Raw genomic sequence first — 12,926 nt, forward strand, 5'->3', positions numbered from 1 at the left:
GAACGCCTGATTATAAAAATAGCGTCTGATAATATAAAAACAGAAAAACTGTGTTTATATAAAATAAATAAAATATAGTAAAATAAAATAAATGAAATAAATTGCAATACAATGCAATGCATTGCAATAAAATAAAATAGATTTATGTACTGACAGCAAATGTATGGCTTTAGGATTGCAAAAGTGGAATTAGAAAGGCCAAACAACTTTTAGAGTAAACACAAAATAACATCTGACAAAATATAAAATATATTAAAATATATTTTTAAAAAACTATATAAAAATAAAAATATAAATCTGTTAAATAAACCCAGATTTAAAAAAATGACAAAAAAAAAAAAAAAAAAAAAAAAAAAAAAATATATATATATATATATATATATATATATATATATATATAAAATTTAAAAAAAAATTTGAAAATACAATAAAATAAAACCTGAAAATGAAATGCAATGCAATAAAAATAAAATAAAATAAAAAAACTTACAGTAAATTGCAAAATACAATAGAATAAAAACTGAAAACGCAATTAAATAAACTGCAATAAAATGCAATACAGTGCAATACAGTGCAATTGCAATGTTGCATTAAAATAAAATAAAATAGACGTATGTATTGACAGTAAATGTATGGCTTTAGGATTAGTAGAAAAGTAGAATTAGGAAGGCCAAACAACTTTTAGATTAAAGACATTACTTACACAATGTCCAAATGCAATTCATAAAATTCATATTTAAATTAAATCTGATAAAAAATAAAACTAAATAAAATCTGATAAAATATAAATAATAAAATAAAATAAGAAGTGAGAGAAAATAACATAAAATATAATAAAATATAAAATATAAAATAACAACAAAAAAAAAATAAAATAACTATATATAAATAAAAATCTGATAAAATAAAACAAAAAAGTAATACAAAATAAGTCAGAAAAAGGTAAAATAAACTAATATAGTAGCCAGCAAACAGCACAAATGTATGTGCAACAAAGTTGTGGCTTCAGGATTTTAAATTATGATCATACACATAATTTATATGTGTCCAAACAAAATTAAATTAAAATGTACTAGAACAGAAATATGAAATATGAAGTTTCCTGAATAAACACATTCGCTCGTCATAACCTATAAACATCTCGTACCATAGGTGAACATGCGAGGGGAGGTAAGCTCAATGTTCGGCAAGGCCCCGAGGTGATTGAGCACAGCACAGCGGTAGCCCTGTTTCTGCGAATGGTCCACAAATGTGCGGATATAGTGCTTCTCACTGTGGTTCCCAATGCCAGGACAGATGACCATGGTGACGTCCTCTGTCAAACCAACACAAAACATTAAGATCACTTGCTATGGAAAGTTTTTCACATCTAGACAAATAAATGCAAATATATGCCATCAAATGTCTGAGTTGCTCAACATTATCATACTGTTTATCTTTTCTTTTCCAGGTAATGTGTCACAATATTGACACACAGCAAGCAAATGCAAAATACATCATTTGTATAGCTGCAAAGAAAACACTTTCCAACACATAGATATTGCAATAGTACAGATGCACGCCTTTATTTTACAATTACATTTTCTAAGTGCTATTTTTATCTCAAAATCGACTTTTGAAAAGCAAATTATTAAAATGTCTTTAAACAAAGTTGCAGTTATCTTTTTTTATATTTTTACTCCACGCAGAAACAAGCTTCCATAAAAAGGTCACATTACATAAGAGCAAAATGCCATTTCATGTAGATAAGCATTGCTGTAATTAATATCTCTTTGTCAGAACGATGATCAAGCAGACTACTGATGTCATTTAAGTGATACTTCCTCCTTGAACCCGAATGAGAGACTCTCATTTATCAGGTTTCCATAGGAGTGTAGTGTTACGCTTCAGCTCAGACTGAATAAACCCAACTACGTGGCACTGACCTCCGGACTGATGATCCGCCAGGGGTTCAAAGAGGTCAAAAGTTGCCGTTGCCCCATCCTGCATGGGCAGATATTTGCGCAGGCCGAACGGGTGTGGTGAACTGACCCGACCCAACTTTCCGTAGAGGGCCGTCTGCAGATGACCGCTTTTACCCCACAGTAGAGGAGGAATGTACCTGGAACATGAAACACAATCTCAGATTTATACAGTGGTACATGATTTGATTACATTTGTACTTAAAATGAACTGCAAAAGGTGAAAATTATTCAAAAACATACAGAGATGCAATAGGTTGCATAAGGGTCATTGCTCAAGCAGAGCTAAAAACCTTTTAGTCATTTTTAATTGAAAATTTACTCATGGAGCCACACTGAGATATCCCATATCTTTGAAAATTAACTACATATGGCCTTAAAAATGAAGATACTATAAGAAAAGTTTGTTAAAAACTAGAATGTAATATTATATTAAGATGTCTTTAATACTTCTTGAGTTACAGACATGCAAACTTTAGCAATGGAAAAAACACATAAAAGAGCTTTTTTCCATTTTTAAACTGTCACCATTGGCATATAATGCAACAAGGACTGCTAAAGTCAACAGATTTTACTAATATATAAGCCAATCTCTGTGTAAAAATAAAATGATGATGCTGCCATCTTTCTAAAATTATTGTCCCCTCCTGTAATTTGGCTAGAAATCTCCAAACGCCCTCTAAAAAAAAAAAAAAAAAAAAAAAAAAGTGTTTACATGACGCATTTGAACGTAAACAATGCCACTGAACCGAACGAAACTCACAAATTTTGCTTATTATTGCTGAAAATGGTCAATTATTGTCATTTTTTGGGCTGTACTAATTGCTCGGACCAGTACTAGAGACTGCCAAAAGTTATAACAAATCAAGGAGAAGAGTGCAAAAACTGTCTGAGGAACAAAAGGTGTTTGTGGTTGGCCAAACTGAACCAGGATTTCCAGGGCAAGAATCTTGACAACATTCGTGTTTGTTCTTATTTCCGGTCAGGTAGGTGAAATATTAGGCTTTTATCTTAACTAATCCTGCTCACACATAGCTTTACCAACTATTACCTTTAGCTTGTCAAAATATTGCACCCTTTCTGCTTACTAAGTCCTTCTTTATATGATTTAGCAGCTTCCATTTGTTTTTATCATGTTTTAGATAGCATAAATTATCAGAGCAATGCATTCAGTAGTACATTAACTGTGCAATGCATGCTGTGGTTTACATCCAAGCATCGCCAGTATGGACACGCATCCGCGTAACTGACCAAATCGTGACATAAGTGCAAACCCTCTATAGTGGATTACTCCATTAATATTCATCCATGGCATTTAATATTTTGGCTGTATGTTTGAAAAAATATAACTAAGGATGTTTGTGAAATGACTGATTTGACATGGAATGACCTGTAGGTCATTTTGAAAAACAAAGGAAACTGCTGTCAGTGCAGTGGTTATAATTGTGTTTCTAGGTTTCATCAAAATAAAACATAGTGTGTTTGCATATTTTTCTGATGATTATGAACCGTTAGTGTACTGGCCCACATTTTTGCAGTTCTTCAGGTTTGTTTCCAGATCTGGGCACTGGGACAGGTCACATTACTGCTGATCCATGCGTCATCACACAGGTGCACGCTACTGTTATGTAATAGTCCCACCCACCAATTAGGCTTTAACCAATAACACACTGACCCTTCGCTAAGCTTGTAGGTTGCCCCGTCTGACAGTCTCATAAGAATGAATTGGATAGATGTGTGGAAAGCGTGATTTTTGGTGAAATGTGCTCATTGAAGTGGTAATAAATATTACACTTCAGTGGGCAGGGATGAAGTAAAACAGTAAAATATTTCCTGAGCATCAAATTAGCATATTAGAATGATTTCTGAAGGATCATGTGACACTGAAGACTGGAGTAATGATGTTGAAAATTCAGCTTTGCATCACAGGAATAAATTCATTTTTTAAATATATTCAAACAGAAAAAAGTTGTTTTAAATGTTCATTTATTCTATCATATAAATGCAGCCTTGGTGAAGATAAAATACTTATTTAAAAGCATGAAAAAAAACCTGTATGCCAATACATGTATTAACTAATATTAACTAATAACACATGCATTTACACATAAAAAGGACAAAATTAACATGCATTTTCTTTAGGTACCTTAAATTACTGTTAATAAAACCTCAGAAACAACATTTATTCATACATTATTTATAAAATAAATATTTTGGATGATGTAAAATTCAAAATTCTGTAAAAGTCAAGAATAAAAACAGAAAAAATACACAGAAAAAAAAACAAACAAGCAGAAAATGCTTCTTGAAATGTTCATTAATCTGTGAATATTTTTGCTCCAACTCATCAAATGTTAAGCAGAATTACTCAAATTACTAATTGGGAAAATAAATCAATCACGAATTGATAAATGATTCTGCATGAGATTTTGCAAATGCATCGCGATTCTGTCGAATTGATTCTGAGCTTAGTTGACACTACGTGCTTTATAAACAACTGTACTCTACTTGCTTCTAATTCCTTACATACACTTGAACCGAAAATTACAAAAGCCTGTTTTTGCCACTGAATAAAAAAAAATTACGCAATTGCAAGAAAAAAGTCAGAATTGCTCGATATAAACTATTTATAAAGTCAGAATTGCGAGGCAAACTCCCAGTTCTGAGAAATAAAGTTAGAATTGATATATAAACTTTAAAATTCTGACTTTTTTCTCTGAATTGTAAGTTTATTTTCCAATTCTGACTTTATAACATGCAATTGCGAGTTAATTGTAAGATAAAATCTTGCAATTCCGATATAATATCAATCTATTTTCCCCCTCAAAATTGAATTTTATAGCTCACAATTCTGAGAAAAAAAAAGTCAGAATTGCGAGACAAACTCATAATTCTGACTTTATAACATGCAATTGTGAGTTAAGTCAGAATTGTAAGATATAAACTCACAATTCTGAGAACATATCAGTCTTTTTTCCCCTCAAAATTGGAATTTATAACTTGCAGTGCCGAGTTTATATCTCATAATTCTGAGAAAAACGTTAGAACTGCTTGAAAAAAAGTCAGAATTAGGACTTATAAACTCGCAATTGCGAACAAAAGTCAGAATTGCGAGTTTGTCAGAATTGCACAATTCTGACTTTATTTCTTGCAATTGTTTATATCACCCATTCTGATAAGAAAAAAGGACATAATTGTAAGTTTATATCTTGCAATTCTGACTTTATAATTCTCAATTGCGAGTTTATATCTCACAATTCTGAGGAAAAAAAACAGTGCCATCTGCTGTAAAAAATGGAAGCTCAGAATCGATCCACGAATTGTAATGCATCTATTTATCTTCCCTTACTTTGCTTTCACTATTTTGAGTAGTAACATACAACATTACTGTGTGAAGATGCAACTTTCAAAAATATTGGGGTTTCATGTAACTTTCTGAAATATTACCACCTTAGACACACCTCTTCAGCGTAACACTGTTTTGTGAGGTAAAATTCTAGAATATCAGTGTTTGAAGACGCAACTTTCTAGAATATTGCTGTTTGCTTGTGACTTTCTGGAATATTACCATTTGAGAATTTTCAGACTGTCGCTGTTTGGAAACGTAAATTTGTTTTGGCACATAATTAACTTAGAACATCACTATTTTGAGCTGTAACCTTCCATAACATTCTTTTTCACTGGTAAGTACTTAATTAACTTGGCCCACCTTTGCTCTGCAGACCACTTAAACAATGTTTGTTTGCACAAAGTGAGCCTGAAAACTGCAGTAAATAAAGTCCACTGAACACCTTCCACATCTTCTTTCCCTTCACACTGTCACTGCAATGTATTCCACACCTCCCGAAGTATTACATAGCACGCTCTCACTATATACCCTCAAGCGTAGCTACATCACCACTGACTATTATATGCATTTATCCCTAAAATATCAGTTATGAGATGTAAGGAATGAAAGCAGGGCTGGTTTAATCTGCTCACAATGACACGTTCAAATAAGAAGACGAGAGGATCAGCACAGAGAGCTTTACCAGAAAAAAACAAGCCATCTGAGGTGAGTTAAGTTCAGAAAACCCTAGAGCAGATAAATTAAGCAGCACAAATGTCAACAATGAACACTTGCTTTAAATAACCAGGTGCGTCTCAGGAATGTTGACAAACGAGGCTTAGGCGTTACTTAACGAGTAATGGAATTGACTAGAAATGGGCCTTTTTTGTATTCTTTACTGCATCTTTAGCCATTCCTCTCTTTGTTGACTGAGCTGCAGTCATCCGCAAGCATAAAAGACGAAAAAAAACAACAAGAAAGCATGCAGCGGCAGAGCCGCGTTGGCGTGACACGCCTAATAATGTTCCAAAGTCCAGACCCACGATGCAACATCACAGGCATGGGCGAATATTATCAATGCTTGACAAAATAACCTTTAGATCTTCAAACTCTGAACGCTCTAAAGCAGCTGTTTTCTTAAAAGGCGTTTTACTGGAAAATCCTCCAGCAAAACAAACATGGGAAAAGTTAATTGTGCTACAGAGGAGATAAGCATAAGTATGGACAATGGGCTGTGTTTTGTCGATTGATCTCTTGGCCCCTAGTGTAGTAGATGTACTGGAAAATAATGATTACATAACCAGTCGGGAGTCACTTTGGATTACAAAAGAAACACCCACCCGCACTGTGCAACAGACATATGCGATGCATATCACAACTTCTGAGGTCAATGTGTGCAAAACAGCCTCCAGAAGATGTGTTTCTCATTTTAACTGCAGATCTAATACAACAAAATGAACGCTGGAATTGAAACTAAGAATAACAATGGCTTGATAAATTAGCTAGTCAAGTGTATTACACGCTATACAATGGCAGCGCAGGTACACAAACATCTCTGCAGATGTTATTGGACAGGCGTGCTTTGTCTTGGCCTCAAGTGTAAACAGTATAATAACCATATGTTGTTACAGCTAGCAGTAAACTCTAGAAGCATCACCTCACTGTTTTCATAAACCGTCATTCAATCTGAGCATGAAAATTACTTTCTCATTTCATGAGAAAGGTTTGTATATAAAACATCATTAAGGAATGTCTCAACTGAAAAATCTAACTCACGAAAGCATTCAATATACCACTGAGCTGATCAAAATGTATTTTAAATTTAAAGCACATTGCAACAAACTGGTTATGTGTTTTCATGCTTAAACTTTGTGTTTGAGAGCAATGGTAAACACTGCGCCGTGGTAAAGCCACATTATCAGAAAGTGTGAATTCAGACAGTTTAAACTTCGTTTAGAAGCTTCTAAACTGTAGCTGAACAACAACTGAGCACATGCAAAATTACTCATTTTGTATAAGGAACAATGCTGTTTTCTCTTTTCCCTACTTTGCATTATAGTTTAGGTGACTACACCTGTACGTTTCGTGATACTGAAGACTGTTGACCTTTACAAAAAAAGTACTGTGGTACAGTGTTATTGTTAACTAAAACTATTAAAACTGGTCTTTATTTAAATGGAAATAAAGATGACATAAAATAAAATATAAATATTAAACTAAAAATCTAAACTTAAATGAAAATAAGAAACACTGAAGATATAGAAATGTAGTTGTTTTAGTATTAAAAACAATAAAACTGCAATAAGCTAAAAGAGAAATAACACGCTAATGACAAAAAAATAAATAAATACTAAAACTAAACGTAGAAAAAAAACATGATCACATTCTAAAAATAATACATGGTTCTTTGCAGTAAACCATGGAACTGAATGATTACAATATTCACATAGCAAGGCTTTTACATGCTGTTATAAAGTAATTCAAAGAGTACTATGGTTTTATTTTGATACACATCCAAAAAATATTACACTACCACGGTATTTTTTGGTTATTAAGCTATGAATTAAACTAGAGAAAAGCACATTATAGATTTAGACTTGTAATTACATTATATCTGGTAAGATATAAATTATGTTTGAGCCATTTAAGCCTACAAACAGTTATTAACCTGTGCAGCGTTAATAAAGCAATGTATTGGGAAAAAAAATGATAAATCATTTAAAAAAAAACAGCATAATCAACAATTTCAACCACTGATATCAGCATCCTAAATTTCAAGCCACTATACTACACCTCTACACTAAAATACAGTAAAATTGTGGCATATAAATAGTTTAAAATAACTGTTAAATAAATATTTAATAGTTTAAAATAACAGTTTAAAAATATTTATATTTTAATTAGTGCTGGGCAAAAATGATCACATCCAAAATAAAAGTTTTTTCTACATAATGTGTGTGTTTACTGTGTATATTTATTATGTATATATAAAGACACACACATACAGTGAATATTTTGTATTTATATACACATGCATTTACATGTATATATATTTTTTTCATTAATTTATATTTTATATAAATATATTTAATATATAAATAACATTTTTCTTAAATATAAACATGCATATGTATATACATATAGATAGTAAATATACACAGTACACACACATATATTATGTACACAAAAACTTTGTATGCGATTAATCGTGACTAATTGTTGCCCAGCATTAATTTTAAAATATGTTAAAATGTAGTTTGTTCCTGTGATTCAAAGCTGAATTTTCAGCATCATTACACCAGATTTCAGTATCACATGATCCTTCAAAAGTCATTCTAATATAATGATTTGCAGCTCAAGAAACATTATTTACTATTATCAAAATGTCATTACTCTCATTTTTTTTTTAAATCAACTTGTTGCATCCTTGTTGAAGAAAAGTAAACATTTCTTTTTAAAAAAAAAAAAAAAAAAAAAAAAAAAAGCAATAAAAGAACAGAAGAGAATATTTATGTAAGTGATTCCAGGAACGCTGCATTAGTCTTAGCAACCATGTGCTAAAAGCAGCGCAGCTTCAGGAACAGCCTCTAAGCTATTCTGAGATGTGGTTAGTAGACACAGAAAGTGCAATGAAATGATAATCTAAAGTGTGGTACTCACTCTTTGGTCAGTATAGGACAAGACTTGAGCAGGAAGCGGTTGAGTGCTGTATCTTGGTAAGTGAGATCCGGTGGAGCTGTGGGACTTTTCAAGTTTAGACACCGGACGATGACGTATAGAACTGTGGCCACAGCCGCCAACTTCATACCGTCAAACATCGCCGGCATCTCCGGCGTCACCGTGTACACCTCAGATTCGTGAGTGCTCATATTTGCGCTGAAAATAAACAATAACAGATGACTGCTGCAGTGCTTAGGTAAACAAAAAAGCATTAAAGCATATAATCACATGGGTTTATATGAGGACCTATATGCAAGATCATCATAAATGTTCCGTCAGACAAATGCAAAGTAGATAGTTGATAATAGAAACTGAAGAAGACACTTACTTTGTAAGTCAGATGGGTCTTTGAATGTAATCTTGTATTCTCTGATGAAGACTGAGGATATTACGGTTGTGGACTGCAGGTCACAGTGATCTGGTCAACTTCTCTGGGGAAGGGAAAGAGGGAATGGTTACACATATCAAAAAACGATAAGAGAAGATAAGGTTGATTACGTATACTAAGTGTGTCAAGTATAAAGCCCTTATTAATAATCTAACTACAAGCTAGTAGCATACTAAAGGAATATTTCACTCAAAAATGGCAGTTTTCAACCTCAAGTCATTACAAACAAACATGACTATCTTTCTTTAAACTGTCTAAGCTGCTCTTTTTCATATAATAAAAGTGAATGCTGACGAAAGTAACTAAAGCAAAATAAAATACAAAAAAGGTGCCAAGACAAAAATAAAAATTAGGAAATCAAAATTTATAAAAACTATACATACATATTTACAAAAAAAAAAAAATAGTTAAATGGAAAATAAATAAATAAAACCGAATTCAAAATAATAAACAAAAACTATAATAATATCTCAGTGATACTAAAATTACACTGACATGGCTGTCAAGTAACATTTTTTGGAATATTGATTTAAATCTCATTATATGGCTTCATAAGAAATTCTTTGAAAAAGACATACAGGTTGAGTGAGTACATAGTGACAATTTTCATGTGTGGGTGAACTATCGCTTTAAGAATCATCTATGACTTACATAAGCAGTTGCACTGAACACTCTCCTCAAAGGATCCCAATAAGGTTCCTTCATGACATTAATGTGTTAAATGAGGACTAGAGTATTTAGAGTATTTAAGTGTTAAATCTGACTGAATAAAGTAGAAGTTTATAAGAATATTGAGTTGAATTAAAAACAAATTTCTTTATTTTAATTAGATAATGTTTAGGCAGTGTACATGATCCAGCCCTGCTAACTAGACTAGACTTCAATTTTTAATTGTGAGGAAACGCACCTGTCAACTTGATTCCCTGTGACCATGCTCATTTCTGTCCTAACATGCTTGAGGTTCAACAGACCACATGTTAATTTTGGCCCCAAATTGAATGGGGAAGACTGAATTTCTTTTATATCCATCCATAAGGGTGTACTTCATAAAATTAATCTGAATTAATTAAATCAATGCAATAGTACATTATAAAACAATTACAGCCAACAGAATTCACTGAAAGACAATTCAAATTTGGTGTCTATGTCTAATCTCATACATATTTACGTGAGAGCAAGAATCATCTTGAGAAATATAATTAAATACATATTGGGCCAGTTGCATAAAGTTACTCATCAAATCGGTTTCCTTTAGAACTGGTTACAACTTTTTTTTTTTAAGTCAGACACAAAAAAGTAGATTGGCCCATTTTTAATCAGAAAAGTAAGACTGATTACCTCTTGGCTAACTGATGCTTGCTCAAACTAGTTCTGAAGACGCAGTCTTAACATATTGGCTGTGTTTACGCAACCGGCTCATTATGTACACTTTTGTTTTACTTCATCAACAAACATGATTTAATGCTTAATAAGTCTGGTGTTAACAATGAAACACGCCAGCTTCATGAATCATGGATTTGAATAATGATTACACAAGGCATATTTAAATGCACATGAACAACTGTTATGCTTAAATACATAACAGACAGCTAGATTCTATATATATAACAGATTAGAGGTAATATATACTGTAACAATTTAATTTAATTCATATACTTTATTAAAGATGAGAGATTTTCATGAAACCTGTCAAGAAAAAGGCTCACACAAAGTTTGTCTTTCTTAATATTTTGAATTAGTTAATTTTATTCATTCGATAATAAATTCACAAATTTGTTATTTATTCATTTTTACTTCAAATTTAGTTTTTATTAATATTTAAATTTATTTATTTGTGGCACATCAAGTTCCCTTAGCAACTAGCTGAACTTTTACATTTTAGGTAATATGTTTATTTTATTTCAAGCACAAAAAAATAATCTGTTTTAACATTAACCCTGCTTTGATTATAATAGATATGAATATAAAAAATATAAATATACTGTTTAAAAGTACTTATGCATCATGGTAGCATTTGTTGCACTGCTTTATATCAATTTTAAAATCACCATTACAGTAATGGAGTAATAAAACTATCATATTATGCAATGGGACTCAGCAGTAAAAATAACAGAAATATTAATAGTAAAAGCAATAAGCCATGGATTACAATAATGAGAATGGAAGTATAAAATCTGATTAACTGTCAACGTAATACTGTCAAATATATCAGTGGACATAAAACAGACTTCATTTATATAAACAACCTGGACATCCTCTAGACAGGTTTCAGAAGAATGACCCGGACATATGATCACAACCCACTGATTATGTTAAGAAATTATAGAGGTGTCATATACCAACAAATATTATTAAAGCACAGCATATAAACAGACTTCATGATGGTGTTTTGATGGTCGTGACAGTGTGCTGATGAAAGTGTGCCTTGCAGAATAAGGCCCAGCATCTGGCTTTACATCAAAACACCCTCACATACTGATATATCGAGTGGTTATTATATTTATACACAGTGTGGATATATGTCTGCGGAAAACAAGTTGTACTGCGGATGTCAACAGGGTAAAAGAAATCATCTGCTCATCGTTTACACTGATATTAGTGTGATGGACAACGTTGCGTACATACAAGACACACGTATAAATATCTACTTAAGACATAGTTAATGAAAAAAAGACTTGGCTGTTATGCTAACACAAGCTGCTAAGTTAAAAACAGCAAAACGTCGTTAAGATGCGCAGAACAAACAGGAAAATGAGACGACACCCCTACAAATAAAAAAAACGCATCGATTCAATGCAGATGAACGCATCATACCTCGTTCCCCAGTCGATCACAAACAGCCCCGTTTCCTGTTTTGGTTAAATGTAGATTTGTGCTTTCTCGTTAGGACACAGTGTGTTTATTTAGCGTTGCATTATCCGGGGTCGTTTCTAGCATTTTCTTCCCTGCTCGTCTCATCTATAGACAGACAGAAGCGCAACCACACTTCCTGCTTTAGACCACCTCATTTACATATCGCGCTCCCTATTGGACAATACAGCGGTTGCGTCACTAAGCACCGCCTCCTTTTTTATAACAGCGCGTTGAGTGCACGTGAAGCAGCAGAAGTCCATGCATTAGCTGCAAAAAGAGAACAGGGTCGCGTCTAAAGTTAATAATATAATAATATTTATATTATTTTTTTTATTACTTATTATTATTATCATCATCAGTGGGCAAAAATATTTCACCAGCGTCTAAATATATTACAGTATTGTATTTTCTTGATCACAAAATCAACAAATAACTGCCATTACGACATTATGTTGTAAATGTAAATATACATCTTCTTTTCTGCCTTTTTTCTTTTGTTAAAGATGCCATGTGGATCACAAACATCTGTTTTCTTGGTCGTGTTATGCAAATTTATTCATTAGTGTAGTAAACTGGTGTTATGTGCTGCTGGTTAGCAGCTAGATCTATATTTATCTTGCTCGGAACAGCTGAAAATGCAATACAAATTCTGGGCCTTTGAAGCTGTTGGCTGTTG

General features: G+C 32.5%; 1 protein-coding gene across 1 annotated transcript in view; it reads right to left on the reverse strand.

The window, feature by feature from the left end:
- The window catches only part of abhd2a (abhydrolase domain containing 2, acylglycerol lipase a), a 28,134-nt gene extending 15,743 nt beyond the window's left edge, over positions 1–12,391 (reverse strand). The window contains exons 1-5 of the mRNA XM_051114434.1: positions 12,212–12,391; positions 9,338–9,440; positions 8,950–9,165; positions 1,926–2,101; positions 1,148–1,315 (exon numbers count right to left, since the gene is read on the reverse strand). Coding sequence (XP_050970391.1) covers positions 1,148–1,315; positions 1,926–2,101; positions 8,950–9,158 — 553 coding nt within the window. The 5' untranslated portion in view covers positions 9,159–9,165; positions 9,338–9,440; positions 12,212–12,391. The remainder of the gene's footprint in view (positions 1–1,147; positions 1,316–1,925; positions 2,102–8,949; positions 9,166–9,337; positions 9,441–12,211) is intronic.
- Positions 12,392–12,926: the final 535 nt, after the last annotated feature.

This window comes from Labeo rohita, chromosome 7, assembly GCF_022985175.1.
Source record: "Labeo rohita strain BAU-BD-2019 chromosome 7, IGBB_LRoh.1.0, whole genome shotgun sequence".
Lineage (NCBI taxonomy): Eukaryota > Metazoa > Chordata > Actinopteri > Cypriniformes > Cyprinidae > Labeo > Labeo rohita.